The sequence below is a fragment of the Diaporthe batatas genome (assembly GCF_019321695.1).
Source record: "Diaporthe batatas strain CRI 302-4 chromosome Unknown Contig00028, whole genome shotgun sequence".
In the NCBI taxonomy this organism is placed as follows: Eukaryota; Fungi; Ascomycota; class Sordariomycetes; order Diaporthales; family Diaporthaceae; genus Diaporthe; species Diaporthe batatas.
The window spans coordinates 21950-38316 of NW_025408575.1; the positions used below are offsets into that span (position 1 = coordinate 21950).

A 16367-nucleotide genomic window follows, 5' to 3' on the forward strand; every position below is an offset into this window, starting at 1 on the left:
TCGAGTCACTCATGGTGTAATCTTCCAAATTGAGACCAGATCAGTCACAGTGGGTCCATACCCGACGTTTCTGTAGACAGAATACCTACTTCTCTTAGAGGGAGGCTTGGCAGAGACGGGAGCTCGTCCGGAAGCCGGTCCGGGCTCCGCGTTGGGACTTCGAAGTATCATATTTGGAGACCACGCATTGTTCACTGCAGAGAAACAGTATTCTGAAGTTTTGCCGGCTTGACTCCGGGCTCAGAGCAACATGCATTCTACGGTGCAATGTTACTTTCTAACTCCAGCCGCAGATGTGCCAAACAGCATACTGCCTGTCCTGCACTACCGAAACGTGCTACCGCACCCGCGAACGGAGGTGACGGCCACTGAGTATCTCACTTCTCATCGATGGGAAAAAAGAGTGCGTTTCGCCATTTCGTATGAGACAATAACTGTGCCATTTTCGCCACTCTGACCTCTTGCAACCTTGGAAGGGCACGTGGGGCCACATTGATATACGACACTTCCATCCAAACAGTCATGAATGTTACGGTGAGTGATGTCAACCAAGCCTGGTGTATTTTGTCGTTGAATCAGGCCAGGTGCTACTATGAACAGATTCTGGAGGGTTTAACAGCTGATTTCTTGACAGGAATCTTTCAAGGTTCATCCAGGCTGTTACTAGGCAGAATAACGGATGATTTTGAAGGGGCATTGGAAGTATCAGTGGCAACAGGCGACGTTATAGTGCTCCCAGCTGGCACTGCGCATTTTTGCCTGAAGAGCACGTCTGACTATCGCTATATTGGCGTCTACCCAGAAGTGAGTGACTGGGCATTTTTGCCTTTAAAATGGCCGTTTTACAGAATAGGCTGCGACATGCATCCCAAGGTGATCATGTTTTTTGTTTCTTGTGCCCTCATTTCTGGAACTGCCTTCTCACAGAGACTCTTCACTCCTTATCAATTACTTCTTTTAACCCAACCGCATTTTCTTGTCACGCGATTCACTTTCTGGCCATTTCGGCCTGTTCACGTCTTTTCCCTCCCCTGCTTACACCAACATAGGGATGTCCTCGTTGGACAAATGAGACGGGGAAAAATCCAGCGGATGCTTTCGGGAAGACCATTCAGGATGTTGCCACGCCTGAAGAAGACCCGGTGTATGGAGCAGAGGGTCCCTTAACGCGGCTATGGCGACCAGGCGCGCTAGCCAGATTTTGACGAGTATTTCAAATTGATAGGACCTTTTCTCCTCCCTGATATCATTCATGCACAGCAGGGTAGACGTGATTTTAACAAGTACCTGGGTGCTCTTGCCAACGCGAAACGGGTGTAGTGATGTCAAGTGAGGTTAACCCGTGAAGATGCGAGAGAAAAGACGGCAGCGGGGAAATCGCAGGCGTCGACATCGCTTCTGGTGGCTATATTGAAAGCCGACCAAATGATTCCACGCACGGAGTCTGGGGCAATAGGCTTGCCCCCCTGAGTGATGCTGTGACAGCGAGCCGCCTACATGCGCTCAATTACCACGGTCACATGTGCACTAGGAATCTCAAGGGCTCCTCGGCATCGCTTGTGTAATATTTGAGGATGCTTTGAATATTTGGTGCACGGCGGGTAAAACTTTAGAAACCGGTGCTTTCGCCAAAACCGTAGAAACTGTTTCAAAGCTTCTTCTCTTCCAACAACGGTGCCCTCTCGTCTTTTGTGGTATTCACAGAGGCCTGCTGACCGGCCCCTTCTTGATGTCCCGAACCCGTGCCTAGGGATTTAATCCCGCCTGTAATGGCGCTGATAATGCGTCTGCCGTGGTTCCGAGCAGAGAGACCATTCCTCATGGGTTTTTTATGTTCGACTGCAGGCTCCGCGGGGGGTACACGGGAAGAATCTAGAGTCTTTTCAAGCGGCGGCTTTAGGCCCATGGCATACTTGCTTAACGTGTACTCATCCAGGCTCGAAATGTTGGTGAAATACTTTTCCTGCACACTTGTGATGCCTTCCAAGACCTTTTCACGTGTACCACCATCAAACAAGCCCGGGATAATTGGATCGTATTTGAAGAGACGAATGGCAAGCTCACGGTCGTTGTAGACATACTTTGCTAGGTCGTTCCAATCGCACCATTCGATGAGATACTGGACATAACCACCTAGAGGGCGCTTCTGTTCATCATCGGCGGCAGATATTAGCAACCTTATCTGTACATGAGCATTGTTGAGCAATAGTTCGTTGATTGGTTGTGCGATGTTTTCGTAGTAAATCTCTGCAAATTCGCTGCTCCTGTCTTTGCCGACCCTCTCAATGTGAGATGCGGCTTGATGTAGCCACCCAATCGATCGCCTGTCGGTCAAAACCGCTCCTGTATATTCCGCCAGGAGTAATTGTGTCAGGAAGAGTTGGTATTGGCCTATATCAGCCACAAGGTGGGAATGATCAATGCAGCTCTTGTAGACCCTTGACCAGTGTTCGTCGATTTTGTCCTGCAGCCTGTCGAGCTCTTCGAGGAAAGGCACGTCGAGGCTCGGTTGTTCGAGGGCTTGCTCGTGCACTTCAAGGGCATGGACAATTTCCTCTCGGAGAGATGGCGTAAGACGTTCGTAATCGACCTGAATTTGTAAACTCTGGAATGTGTCAATCTCCATTTGTAGCTCGAATTTGGGTAGCCGTGAACGGCCACTGCTAGTGGCTAAATTCGGAATAACATCACGTACCGAAACTCGCACCCTGATCGCGTCGCGGGCACGTTGGAGGTTCTTTTCATCCATCTTCTTGCGGTATTCGGAGTTGAAGGGGTTGGGTTCGATGGTTAAGTAAGCCGCAAAGCGTCCCTTGAAGAGGCAGTGGACGACGAAGGAATGAAGAACACGGGATCATGGCGCAGACGTGCAGGTTCTCATATACCTAGGTACACAAGTAGGCAGCTCTGTCGACTTTGTCTGTACGATGACGTACCTAGGTAGATCGGCCACCCTTGAACACGTACCCGCGGTCTCAGTGCTAAACTTAGGCACTCCAGTAGCTTGCCGTCACAATTAGTCCCCTAGTGCTGTCGAAATGCAACATACTTTAGAGCAAACAGTCCCTTCGATGGAGCGGCATGTACACAATCCTTCCCAGAAAATGAGGCTTATTGGGCATTGGAAAGGGTTTGCTTCCATGGAAATTGAAGTTTTAGACAACGTACCAGTGCTAGATGCTGCGTTAAGTATACAATTTGTGTATTTATAGATTTGGCATTACATTGGTTGAATACAGCGACCCATCATTTGAGCAAGATGCTCGCCGTTTCCCAAACATCGTGGGCCCCCACAACCACGGAAAACAAGGAAAGAACAGATGATGTCTTCACGCTACCATGTTGACGGCCGTCCTAGGCAAACAACCTGGGGAGTGTCCTGCTTCTGGCTGTGGGTACGGCGTAGATACCAGAACTTCCTCTATGTGAGCATGTTCGAATAATGGGCGGGATACAAAAGAACACATATCAAGGGTTCGGGCCCGTTCATGCGGCCTATTACAGGTTTCTCATCTCCCCTTAGAACCTAGTTATCGTCATCGGATAACGCACGTATCTCTCTCGCAGCTCGCAGCATTGTACAGAGCCAACGATATCATACTCTCCCAGCTACTAGTCTGAAGAGTTTTGGCCCAGGTGTTTAGCCTGTAAACCGACAACAGGCCTCTCCATTTTTGTAGAACAATGTTTAGTTACTTAAAATCAACCTAGCAGTTTTCGCCATCCATTAATCTTCCACAGACACTTCCCAGTGAGCCGGATGTCTATTCAATCAAGCAAGCTATAGAGTACTTGCAATGTTCCACTTTATCCAAAGAACAATGAGTATCGACAGGGACAAGAGATCATACATCTTTTACATCAATGCGGTGGGGCATTCAGACAAAACACATCCTACCCGCGCAACATCCTCCTTCTCATCATCGTTTGCACGTTACTCCGTACCTTTCCTATTAATGCATCCGGAGCTATTTCATCCTCAAATTCGAAGCGTCTCGGATCCAAGTTCCATGTACGCTGAAGAAGAGTGAGGCTCGGCTTTTTTTCCAAGTTAACTAGGGACATCTAGCACTGGCTACTACCCGGACACTCGCAGAGGTCCGGCGAGGCTACGTAGGTAGATAAATACGTGTGTAGGTGTTTCTCAGGATTTATTACAAGGATGATACCAATAATTGATAGGACATGTACATTCGAGGAGACAATTCAGGGTCTCCCTGAACTCCCTGGCTGTAAAGTCCTAGGACAGCGCAGTTGTGGAGGGAGTAGGAGCAGTCCGAGCCAGATCTCGTGACCCAGCTGCCACAGGTGTAAGGATGGATAAGGTTTTCACCGTTTCCGACGGCTAGTCGAGACTTGCAGGCGGTCAAGCGCTGGTGGCATGTTCACGTCTAAGAGCGTCTACAGGTGTTCACCGAGGGAAGTCAGTTTGACCTGGTAAACAAACAGGGCACGCTATACCTCTTTCGGAATTCTTTTTCAAACATGAAGGGCGTTCTATATTTAAAGACGCTTAAACTAAGACTAGTCTTCTACACTAGAAATTATTATAAGTAAGTTCTCGCTTCTATATATAACAAACTTAATATGAAAGTAACTTTATAGGTGTAATTACCACCAGACTGACTTCCCTCCGTGATAACGCCCTTAGTAATGAGGGGGTTAACACTTGAGGGTTTGAAGGCGGGGTTATGACTGGAGCCCCCCCCCTAGCCTTCAAACCCTGGGTGAGGTGATGTTGACTGTCAGACTGTGTACCCTGGAGAAGTACTGTTAATGAGGGAAGTAGATGCGCATTGGCGGTGGCAAACTAGGGCGAGCCTAGCCCCTCTCTCGGTCGCCCTTGCAGAGGGGGCCCGATCCGCAGACGCAGGGTCCGTCGGGTTGGGCTGGGCTGGCTGGGCCACAGCAAAAAACAGGCTTTGGGGAGCCTGTCGGCTAGCAGATAGACGCCTGATCTGATGATGGAAGTGCTAGTGTAGTGTGTCAGTGTGTGTGAACCCCTCGGGCTATAACTGATCGACGTCGGCCGATTATCCGCCGTTGCTGCCGCTTCCCTTGGTCGGCCCAGCAGTCTGGCAGTCCAGTTCGTCAGTTCAAGTTTTGACGCATGCACCCCAGACCGAATTGACGAGGAGTGGGTGGAGTCGGTGGCGAAGGGGGTTTGTTTTGCTGGTTTGATTAATCCGTCCGACAGTCCGTCAGTCCGTCAGTCCGCCAGTCCGTTCGTTCCAGGTCGTCGAGCTAGACCAGCACCGACAGGGCCAGAAGCTCTCGGGATGATGCATATTCGCTGTGCGCAATGTACTGCGCGGCACGTAGGTATATGCACGGCATGAAAAGCGTTAAAGTTCATGCACTGCGACTCGTGGACTACGGTACTGTATGGCAGCTGCGAGGAGGATTCATAGGGCTTCCGAGGTTTGTGAGACGGATTATGAGGTGTTCTTATAATGGCCCCCGGGTGAAACACTGGATTCCTGGGCTTATGAGGCCCGTCTCACGATGGCTGCAATCCTGCAGCTTCTCTTCCTATGCCCTCGGCTGCATTGCTGGTTCGGGTGTCAACAGTAGAGCAGTGGGATTATTGGACAGAGGTGGTGTGCAGGTGATTGTGTGCCTGTCCAATCGGTTCTGAGGTCATAATATATGGGCCAACTTGCTGGCCCAGAACTGCCAGATTTGCATGTCTTGGGTTTCGTCAGCTCTGTTTCTGCCAGCATTTTAGGCTGATGAGCAGTGTTATATTGCAAGTCAACCGATGTAGGAGATCTGATCAACCCTCTCCCTTGGAATCGAGGATCCCATTCCCATCATCCCAAAACTCATCCCTTGTGACTGATTGACTGGCTGTGTGCAGCTGTCAGCTTCCTGCGGTGACTGTTGAGCTCCCCTCCAGCCGTCCAGCCGTCCTGGAGCAAGCTGCAAGGCCCACCCACATTCCAGTCCCACCTCTCCCTCCAACGCTGTCCCTGCCCAGTAGAAACGTACCCCGTCCCGCACACCCGACCCCTACCTCCACCGCACGACGTAGGTACCCAGGTACGGAGTACGGAGTGCCGTTTAGGCCGTCTCACACCACGCGCTACCGCTCAGTAGAGGTACCCCATACCGAGGGGCAGGGAGGAAGGAAGGACTCACAGCCACCCACACGCTTCCCCGTCGAACCATCTAGTCACAGGCTCACAGGCTCACAGCTGCACCCCGTCCCCGTCCCCGTCCCCCTCCCCAGGCCTGAGCATTCCCAGCACTGGCAGCCACTCCCAGCATTCCAAGCTTCCAAGCAAGGCTCGACCTTCGACCCCTTTCCCACCAGTCCACTCCAAACCCACAGTCCGCAGCCCATAGTCCACAAGTCCACAGTCGACACCTCTGCCTGTCTGACGCCAGCGAACCGAGTGTCCTCACCTCACCACCATCATCGCCAAACATCCTTCGTCATCTTGGGCAATTTTTCGCTTCCGCCCTGTCTGTGCGTGCCATTGCTTTGATCAAGCTGAGGCCCGTCCTTGCCGCCAACACGACTCGGCCGGACTGCCGAGCAGAGCGAAACCCTGCGCAACCACAGCCCGAACAATCAGCCCTCAGCCCTCGAGCCCTCGAGCCCTCGCTCGACCCTGCCCAGCCCTGATCTGACCTGGCCTGACACGACCAAACCTAGCCTGCACAGGACTAGCACCACTGTCACACTCGGCAAAAACTCCTCGAGCTCGTCTTCTGCGTCTCTCATCCTCGCCCTCGTCCTGCTGCTGCTGCTGCCGCCGCCGCCTCTTGATGGGTTGACAAGCCAGCAATCCCGCCCTCCTTTGACTCGAGCTCCAGTTGCATCCAACGGCTTGACCGCCATCCAGCGACATCCACCGACTCTTTTGAACCCTCCCACCCCTGGCAGACGTGGCCCACCGGACCCGGCTCCTACCGCCGACTCTTACTCCCGACACAAGTCACAAAACGTCCTTCCACCAAAATACCACTCTGGGATAATCGCCAAATGACGATTATCCCACAGCGCTGCTAGACGGCTAGATAAACAAATGATGCTGCGACGGCCTCCTGGCGAGGGACGGCATGTCGTCCAGCAACCAAACAACAGGAAGTTCTTCTGGGTCCTCGCTGCCCTGCTGCTGCCCGTCCTCCCTCTCGTCGAAGCTGTCGACTTCCACTCCGTCGAGCATCAGCCACAACCACCTGCTCTTGCCTCGCCATCTCTAGCTGCCCCTCGCGCTGCCGACCCTCACCCTCACCCGCATCCCCATCCCGCCGATCAACATGGCAAGCCTGCTAGAGCCAGGCCTCAGGCCCGCCACGAGTCCCCCCTCGAGGGGGACGGTGTCATCCGCAATCTTGCTGCGACTGCGCTGACACAACCCGAAGTCGACACCCCGCACTCTGCCTCGCGCAGGAAGAGAACCAACACACAATCCATCAAGGAAGAACACCCCCCATACAGACAACAACAACATCAACAACAACAAAACATCCAACCCTACGATGCGAGCGCTATCTCTGCTGCGGCTCCGGACCTATCCCAAGGGCGGTCCGTCCGAGCCCCTTCACCGTTGACCCCCGACAGGTCGATTAATGATTGGGAAGTGGAAGATTTTGTTCTTTTGGCGACCATCGATGGAGACCTTTACGCCGCCGACCGGAAAAGTGGCAAGGAGCGCTGGCACATCTCCCTCGGCCAGTCCATGGTCGAGACAAAACACCACCGCCAGGTCAAATCACCCGCAGATGCCGACTCCACCATCTGGGACCAGAGCGTCTGGGCCATCGAACCCACCGGCGACGGCGAGATCTACATGTACGCCCCCGGCAAGACCGAGGGCGTCATGGCCACCGGCTTGTCCATGAAGCAGCTCGTCGAGAAGATGTCGCCCTACGAGAACAAGGAGTACGGCCTCGTCTACACGGGCAAGAAGGAGACCAACATTCTCGCCCTCGATGCTGCCACCGGCCGTGCCATCCGGTGGTTCGGGCCAACCGCATCCACTGCCGAGGATTATGATAGCTGCCCCCGCCCTCTGGACCCAGTGGCTAGCGCCGACTCCGAGGAGTGCTATGGCGGCACCATCACCTTGGGGCGCACAGAATACACTGTCGGTATCTCCAACCCACGTGGGTACCCTGTGGCTACGCTTAAGTATTCCGAGTGGAGTCCGAACATCAAGGACGAGGACCTGATGCGGCAGTATTCCACCACAATGGACAAGCTCTACATCACCAGTCGACACGACGGCCGCGTTTATGGTATCGACTACAACGGAAACGCTGAGCGCCGTAATTCCTTCGTCGAGCATCTCCCGACCCCGATCGCCAGGGCCTTCGACGTCATTCGCCCGGCTCGCACCGACAACCAGTACGAAGAGGACGAGAAGAACCCGGAGCTCATCGCCCTGCCGCAGCCCGCTCTCCCGGCCAAGGACGAGCACGAGGCTCTGGTGCGGAGCGGTGCTATACTCCTCGACCAGATTGCCGGCAACTGGTATGCCATGTCTGCTCGGGCGTACCCTCTGGTGACCAAAGCTCCAGTAGCCCCCATAACCGAGCTCGACTGGTTCCAGGGAGACGAGAAGCTTTCCGAGGTTTTGGTGGGCCAGCATTTTCTTGGCAAGCCATGGACCAGACCCCGGATTCCACTCCTACCAGGGTCCTCCAACCCGGCAGGCTCAGATGTGCCCCAGCTGGATGGCCCTCGGGAGGATCACCCGGATGTCCCCACTATTGTGACTGATGCCCCTAGCCCCAGCAGCACTGTCATCGAGAGGGTCAAGAAGCTCCCTCAGGAGGCGGCCAACAGTGCCATCGAGGCGTTCACCAACCCCTTCGTCGCCCTGCTCTTCATGACGGCCCTCTTTGTGTATCGCCATGAGATTATTCGCCGCGTCAAGGGGGTGCCGAAACAATCGTTGCGGTGGACAAAGGGCGTCCTAAAACAACAAGGCTTCAACGTTGACCTGGACGACGACTCATCAGACGAGACACCGGAGACTCAAGTCGCTGAAAATGACCAAGCAAACGAGAGGCTCCCGGCCGAGCAGGTCGGCGCCGCGAGGGAGGCAGTCAATCTTGGTGACGATACGCCCCCTGACCCAGCCACTCCTCGCGCTCCAATTGACATCGCTGCGCCCATCCAAGGTCAGGGTGACATCCCGGTGGATGCAGCGCAGGCTCCTCCCGAGCCGAAGAAGAAGAAGGCTCACCGCGGTCGGCGTGGGGGAAAGCAACACCGCAAGAACAAGAAGGGCGATAATGGCAATGGGTCCGCCGAAGATGAGGCACTTAACGACGTGGAGGAAGCAGTGAACATGGCCAAGAAACTGGGCGAAACGGCCCGGGGGCCCGAGCCTGATATCCAGACGGTGCCTGACGACGTAGGGAACGTGTCCGTCCCAATCCTCAAGATCGATGACAGCCTCGAGGTCATCCAAGAGCAGCAGTTGGGCACGGGCAGCAACGGAACCATCGTCTTCGCCGGCAAGTGGCAAGACCGGCCAGTGGCGGTCAAGCGAATGCTGCGATCGTTCTACGACATTGCAACGCGTGAGACGCGGCTGCTGCGCGAGGTCGACCTGCACCCTAACGTCATCCGTTATTATGCCCAGCTGGAGCGTGGTGACTTCATTTACATAGCCCTGCAATTATGCGAGGCGTCGTTGGCGGATGTTGTGGAGAAGCCATCACACTTCCGTGCGCTGGCGGAGCTCGGATCCAAGAACCCGCTCGGGGTACTGAAGCAGATCACAAAGGGGCTGGACCATCTCCATTCTCTGCAAATTGGTCAGTGCTATACTTCATCATGTGCCCGTTTTTGGGCACCGAGGACTTGGTTAGGTCTATCATAACATGTTTACTGACAAGATACAGTCCATCGTGACCTGAAGCCACAAAACATTCTCATCACTACTGATATGGATGGCGAGCCTCTCATATTGGTTTCCGACTTTGGTCTTTGCAAGAAGCTGGAGAATGGCCAGTCATCTCTCGGTGCTACCACAGCCCACAACGCCGGTACAGCTGGCTGGCGGGCCCCGGAGCTCTTACACGACGACGACGCCGCGCCTGGCCCGATGCTGGTAGACGCAAGCTCCACGCATAGTGGCACCGCGAGCAGCAGCCAGCATCAGGGTGAGAACCGGCGACGCGTGACGCGATCGATTGACATCTTCTCTCTCGGCATTGTCTTCTTCTACGTGCTCACACAGGGCTCGCACCCGTTCGACTGCGGCGGCTCCTTCATGCGGGAGGTCAACATTCGCAAGGGCACCTACAGCCTCGATAGGCTCGAGGTGCTGGGCGAGTACCAGCGCGAGGCCACGCACCTGATCTCAAAGATGATCAGCGCGAACCCCAAGGAGCGCCCGAAGACTAAGGATATTCTGGTGCACCCGTTCTTCTGGTCTGCCGAGAAGCGTCTGACCTTCCTTTGCGACGTATCAGACGCTTTCGAGCGCGAGCCACGTGACCCGCCCAGCCTGGCCCTCCAAGCCCTCGAGGAGGGCGCACACGAGGTCATACCGAACGGGGATTTCCTCTCTCGCCTGCACAAGGATTTTGTCAACTCGCTCGGCAAGCAGCGCAAGTACACGGGGTCTCGCCTGCTTGACCTGCTGCGCGCGCTGCGCAACAAGAAGAACCACTTCCGCGACATGCCGGAGGCGCTGCAGGAGAAGATCGTCGGGCACCGCGCCATGGAGGAAGGCTATCTGCTTTACTGGACCACGCGGTTCCCCGACCTACTGCTCTACTGCTGGAACGTGGTCCGACACGAGGACGTCGGGTTTGATGAGGACATCCAGCTGAGGAAGTACTACCAGCTCAGGAAGGCGGACTAGACCCTGATCCGCCTTGGGAGGAATACAAGAATGCAAGAGGAAGGAGGGGCTGGAGGACTGGAGGAATATTTTTTGGAACATAAAAGAAAGGTGTGGTTGGTTGGTTGGTTGGTTTGTCGGTCGGTTATAACCGGGTACCTAGGTGGTGAAAATGAATGATGCAATGCCCAGTTGGGCTGATGGGAATCATGCCCGGCGTGGGTGGCTGGGTTCTAGGATCAAAATGGTGTAACTGGACTGAATTGGAGGTTGCCCCCATGGCGGGGTTGGGGATGGGGATCAGGAAGTATGTAGTGAAAGATGAATGTGCAATGAACGAAGTTCACGACAAAGATGATATCACTGAATCTGCACCGGATGTATCACGTGCTCGTAGTGTGTGCCGAGTGAGGAAGAGGTGATGTGCCGTCCGTCCATGGATGATTAAAAGGCACCTGCTGAGCCCTAATGCCAGTGCCGTGACTGAGCGTAGGGGGCATGCCAAGCCAATGACATACCATCAAATACATCTCTCTGCCAGTTCGGATTCTGGTAGAAACGGTATCTGCTGAGCCCTGCCTAACGGGACACTTCCCAGCCCCCAGCAAGTAGGGTATCTGGTGTGCACGTTTCCCCGACGTTGATGCAAGCAAGACCCGGAGCCTTGTGCACTTCCCACAGGTCAGCACTAAGGGGAGCCAATGGCATGCCGTCAGAGACACCGCTTCACCATTTTCGGTTCACGCAGTGCGTCGTCGGTTATCGGGTGCTGAGCCCTGATAAGGGTATTGTGGGCTGGATGCCATTCAAGCTTCCATCGCGGGAAATAGCACATTGAGAGCAATACCCCTAATCCAACGGTGGGGAGGAGGCGTGCCAACCGCGATCTTGTAATACGCTTTTGTGAGACGCGTAAGCCGAAGTGCAGACCCGATCTTCAACTCAGACACCACAGCGAATTTTCAAGGTGACCAGCTCCAAGGGCGCCTTGGGTGTAGCAATAGTGGTGTGCGTCGCCCGCCAGCAAAGGAGTGTGGATTGATAACTCGTGTGTCTCGTGGGGGAGAGAAGCCCCCCCCCCCGAAAATGCCGTTTGAATCTCGCGCATTGGCACTCGTGCGCCTATGTCCCACGACAGATACACCCAGAGCCAATGGCGGAGCATCAACACCACCTCTTCAACACTTTACGTTTGCTGTTGGAGAGACCATGCATGAGTGCTGAGCCTGGTTGAGCCTCATAACATGCATCTGGTGTCTCCCCGTCATCTCCAGGCAACATGTTCCTGTCGCCTTGAATGTCACATGTCACCACTAATGCATGACCCCCGCCATGCAGTGGGCGTCGCAACCGATGCCAGAGCATCCACGATGTCTCCCGGGCACTTCGCAATTCAGTAGCGACGATGCTTTCACCTTGCTAAGCCCTGATGTGCCTAGCTGAATCCTTTGCTTTGTTTTGCGCTGTCCTCATTCTTAAAATGATCTTTTATAAGCCAAGCTTTTATAAGAAAATATCTTATAAGATATAGAATAACCTTATAAAATCCAGATCTTGCTCCAGATGCCAAGCACCCAGACTACGGATGTCTATCGACAGAGGCAACCCGGTGGTTGTGTAGACGATCTGCCTAACGGGAGAGTTTCAATGCCTGCCCGTTCCGTGCCGTGGTGATGCGACGCCTCTACGCCTATGTGTTGCACATCTCCACCTCTCCCCCATACACACACACACACAAAGAACTCTTGAAGCTCATCAAGGAAGTAGCTTGAAGTGTTCTCCTAGGGATGCACCTGGATCACCGGCGCGCCGCCCGGCTAATGTCGTCCTCCAGACTGTCCATGTATGACAGCCCCCGCGGCACGTATGACAAAACCTTCTTCGTGCGGTCCGGGGTGGACCGGGAGTTTGACGCGAAGGCGAGTCGCGCGACGCCCGGGAAGCGGCTCTGCGGCAGCAGCGAGTCGAGCTCTTCGAGTGTGAGCTGCTTTGGCTCCTCGGTGGGCACCAGGCCCTTTTGCTTGAGGATCTTGCCTGCGGCGACGGCAATATCCTTCTGGTTGACTTCCTCGCTTGTCAAGAAATAGTAGCCCTAGGTATGTGTTGTTAGTGGTTGAGAGGGAGAAAGAACTCCATGACCGGGAATATACATACGTCATGTCCCCAGTCAGCCCCCTCGCCCCCGTTGGCAGCAGCTTCGACGAGCTTCGAGAACACCTGGGCCACGTCCTCGATATGCACCTTGGAATAGATGTTGGTTCCGCTCCCATAGTAGAAAGTGGACCCGGTCTGAACGCTTGCAGACACGAGCGCCGGGAAGACCATACTGTCGGTACGCCCAGGCCCCGTGCCCCGTCCGTGGATCATAGGCGGGCACACGACCGCCGTCTTGACACCGCGTGCGGTCCAAGCATCCTGGATGAGCAGCTCGGTGTTGCGGTGGAGCGTCGCCTCCGGCATGGACCAGAGAGTCTCGATGTCGCCGATATCGGACCACACCTTGGGGTGCAGCTCGCCGAGGTTCTCGTACTGCACGATGATGCCCGTGCCGCCGAGGTGGATGTAGAAGGCGGGCAGCGAGGCGGCCGCGCGCTCGCTCGCGCCTGCCAGGAGGGCGCGCACCGCGGCCACGTTATCAGAGTCGCCGTGGTCTTCGACGTGGGAGTGGTTTGGTTAGCTGGTTTCCCTCTGGTCTCTTATGCTGTTCGGGGTTCTGGGGGGAGGGGGGCGGCTGTCTAATGAGATTGTGTAGTACGACTTACGGACTACAACGTCTGCCTTTGATGCGGCATCCTTCAAGAGCTCGAAGTCCCCAAATTCGCCCTTGAGAACCTTCACGTTCGGGTACTTCTCAGAGAATGATGGCTGCGGGTTGCGGAGGAGGACGGTGATGTTGTACTCCGGGTGAGCGGTCACGATGGTGTTGAAGACGGTTCCGCCGACATACCCAGTGACTCCGGTACTATATCGCATTAGCTAAGCCCTATGGCCGTCACTGTTCAGCTTGGGGTATATAAAGCCCTACATGAGAATGTTTGGAGCCATGACAACGGTTTCAGAAGACTTAAATGTGCTTAAAGGATGTAATTGGTGTTGTTGGTTCCCCCCTCGGTTGACGGGTATTTCTCATGTTTGGTCCCAAAAAACTCCTTGCTACATGCTCTCCGGAATTTAGTACCCTGAGCCAAAGGAATACATGACTCGAGTCAAATTTGTCATCATCGTGCACGGTCCAGTGTTACATGTTCTCCATTGTCTCCAAAGCGTTCACGATATCCTGGGTATGCGGCTACATCAAACAGCATCTATCCCGGTCAAGTAGAGCGTGGTGGAGTAGGATTGAGCTACAAGCATGGCAAGGGTATCCACAGATAGACCGGACGAAGCTCGGCCGAGGTCGCGTTTTTTTATTGTAGACTAAGAAATACGGGATTTGAGGTCAATTCTCTATAGACAGGTGAGTTGGAGCCCATAATGCTGCATACCTACTTAAGTAGGTATTGCCAAGGCTTTTAGCTTGGAGGTCTCAGTGGAGAAAGACAGGACATGAGAATGAAAACGGTGACGGTTCTCAGACGATTAAGCTACTTGTACCATCATCTCAAGAACCCACCCGCTGTCCTTACTGGTACTCTGGCAGGTCGTAGTCTCTGTATACTAGCTCCTCTTTGACAGGGTTATATAGCTTCCGCGTTTCCTCTGTGCCAAATCGCTTCTCCAGCCACTGCTGCATGAACTTCGGATTTCGATGCCAATCCGGGGGGACCCAACCCGCAAAGTCGTCCATGGACTCATCCCAAAAGTAGTACATCGGGTTGCACGGGCGCGGCCAATCCATTTGAGGCGGTCTTCCCATATTGCTCTGGGTGAACACAATGGCCCCGTTGTAGTCTATAAGGACAACCCGCGGCAAAGCCAGGCCCGGGACGGTAGGGACATGGTCACCGGGCTCCCTCGGCACCAGCATAACGTTCCGGTCGGCAAAGTCCAGCTGGTCAATCCCACAATGAAGCTGCCTAACGTAACCTTCCATAGCAAGCGCCAGTACCTCGAGCCTGTAGTCCTCTGGGCAGTGATAGGCGTCTTTTTCATCGCACTCAGGGTCGTTGTGGATGTGGCTGCCGCGGATGCTGGTCCCGCACAGGTGTTCAATCAAGACAAGGCGGACGGGCCGCGTCCGAGTCTTTCCCCTGCTGGTGATGGCAATTTCAAAGCTCCATGAGCCATAGTATAACGGGGCAAAGGAGCCGGTCTGTCCCGTCTTCTGTAGGAATTCGTACGCAGCAGCTTCACGGCTATAGTCCATATCCGCCTCGGTGACAATGTCGCAGGGATTAAAACCGATCCACTTCTTGAAACTATAGTATAGAGGGTCATATATCTTAGCAACAGCCCTGAAAGGCTCGGCGTCACTTTCTTTGTCGGGAGTGACGGAGCATATGACGACCTGGGCTCCATTCGCGTATCCCACTGAAAGATGCGTGTTGATGGTAAGCCGTGCCGTCTCTGCTTGGGTTGGCGCCGTTTCTAGAGGAGGATTGTCGACGACTAACTCGCTCTGTCGTGCTTTTTTCATATACTGCAATGATAACTGCGGTCTGGGCTGGGCGTCATAGTAATTCGGACCAAATGGCGGTGGTGGTATATGGCGGTGGATTTGTGTGGTGAAGCCAGTGATGTATGGGAATGGAGGTTTATCTGGGTCATCTGGAGGCGTCCAAAACCGGGGGACATATGGTTCTGACCGTTGAGAGCTTTCAGGGTTAGACATGGTTGTCAATGTTATTGCTCTACTATGTATTGAGTACAAAAGTGCAGTGGGAGGCGTTCTTTCAGTGTCTTTGGCCTGGAAAAAGCTAATCTGAAATGCATTGGTGGTTGGCTTTATATTTTGCGAGGTAAAACGTCGTGTCGTGTTTAGTAAGCTTCAGGCAGCAGCTGCAAGTCGCCCCTTATTATAAGCCACCGCCCTTTTCTTCTTTTTTTGTAAGAGTCTTAACAGTGCCAAGCTAAAACGCAATGGAAACCAAGCATCAATCTATCCAATAGGTTGTGGAAAACCAGTGTGAGCGTATGACGTGTTGGTCCAACTACCTAGGTACCTAGGTACTTTTGGCAGTGAAGAGGCATCTGTGGCCCGTCACCAGCGCCTGTTCGCGTATGATCAACATCGGCGCGGCATGACTGAATTTGGTGGCTAGTGGTTTCGTTTTTTAATGCCCATACATGTAAAATTTATGTGGCGCCTTCATACCGTGAGTTTTGTGGCTACTGTTGAACACGGTCGCAAAGATCTCGGAAAACGCTGAGCTCTTGAACCGAGCGCGCTTCTCACTACGCTTGTCATGCTCAACTAGCTTCTGTTTTGTCTCCTTTTTGTTGTAGCTCATCAGGACAGCCCCTGATATTTCAAATACAATATCTTGAGTCTGCAACGGCGCTTCTTGTCATGTAGTAACAGCTCCTATCGGGATTGCTATAGACTTTTGCCCCACTGCTGCATTCTTACTGATGGGATCGTCGCCAACGGCGTCAACGACGTCGATTAGGCTA

The 16367-nt window shown here is 54.0% G+C and overlaps 4 protein-coding genes across 4 annotated transcripts; 1 reads left to right on the plus strand and 3 right to left on the minus strand.

Moving 5' to 3' along the window:
- Positions 1 to 1308: 1308 nt before the first annotated feature.
- KVR01_013572 (uncharacterized protein) lies at positions 1309 to 2822 on the minus strand. Its single transcript, XM_044781977.1, has 2 exons — positions 2696 to 2822; positions 1309 to 2605 (listed from the first exon to the last, which is right to left on the minus strand). Exons 1-2 carry the CDS (start codon positions 2747 to 2749, stop codon positions 1649 to 1651), a joined length of 1011 nt encoding a protein of 336 aa, XP_044637500.1. The 5' UTR covers positions 2750 to 2822; the 3' UTR covers positions 1309 to 1648.
- Positions 2823 to 6218: 3396 nt separating this feature from the next.
- On the plus strand, positions 6219 to 11164 carry KVR01_013562 (uncharacterized protein). The gene is made up of 2 exons (XM_044787232.1): positions 6219 to 9780; positions 9868 to 11164. Exons 1-2 carry the CDS (start codon positions 7035 to 7037, stop codon positions 10833 to 10835), a joined length of 3714 nt encoding a protein of 1237 aa, XP_044637490.1. The 5' UTR covers positions 6219 to 7034; the 3' UTR covers positions 10836 to 11164.
- A 1303-nt stretch (positions 11165 to 12467) lies between these two features.
- On the minus strand, positions 12468 to 13859 carry KVR01_013567 (uncharacterized protein; the record flags this gene model as incomplete). The annotated part of the gene is made up of 4 exons (XM_044785077.1): positions 12468 to 12906; positions 12969 to 13465; positions 13577 to 13776; positions 13840 to 13859. 4 exons carry the CDS (start codon positions 13857 to 13859, stop codon positions 12613 to 12615), a joined length of 1011 nt encoding a protein of 336 aa, XP_044637495.1. The 3' UTR covers positions 12468 to 12612.
- Positions 13860 to 14436: 577 nt separating this feature from the next.
- Positions 14437 to 15648, minus strand: KVR01_013513 (uncharacterized protein; the record flags this gene model as incomplete). The annotated part of the gene is made up of 1 exon (XM_044786112.1): positions 14437 to 15648. Exon 1 carries the CDS (start codon positions 15583 to 15585, stop codon positions 14437 to 14439), a length of 1149 nt encoding a protein of 382 aa, XP_044637441.1. The 5' UTR covers positions 15586 to 15648.
- Between the last annotated feature and the right edge of the window lie 719 nt (positions 15649 to 16367).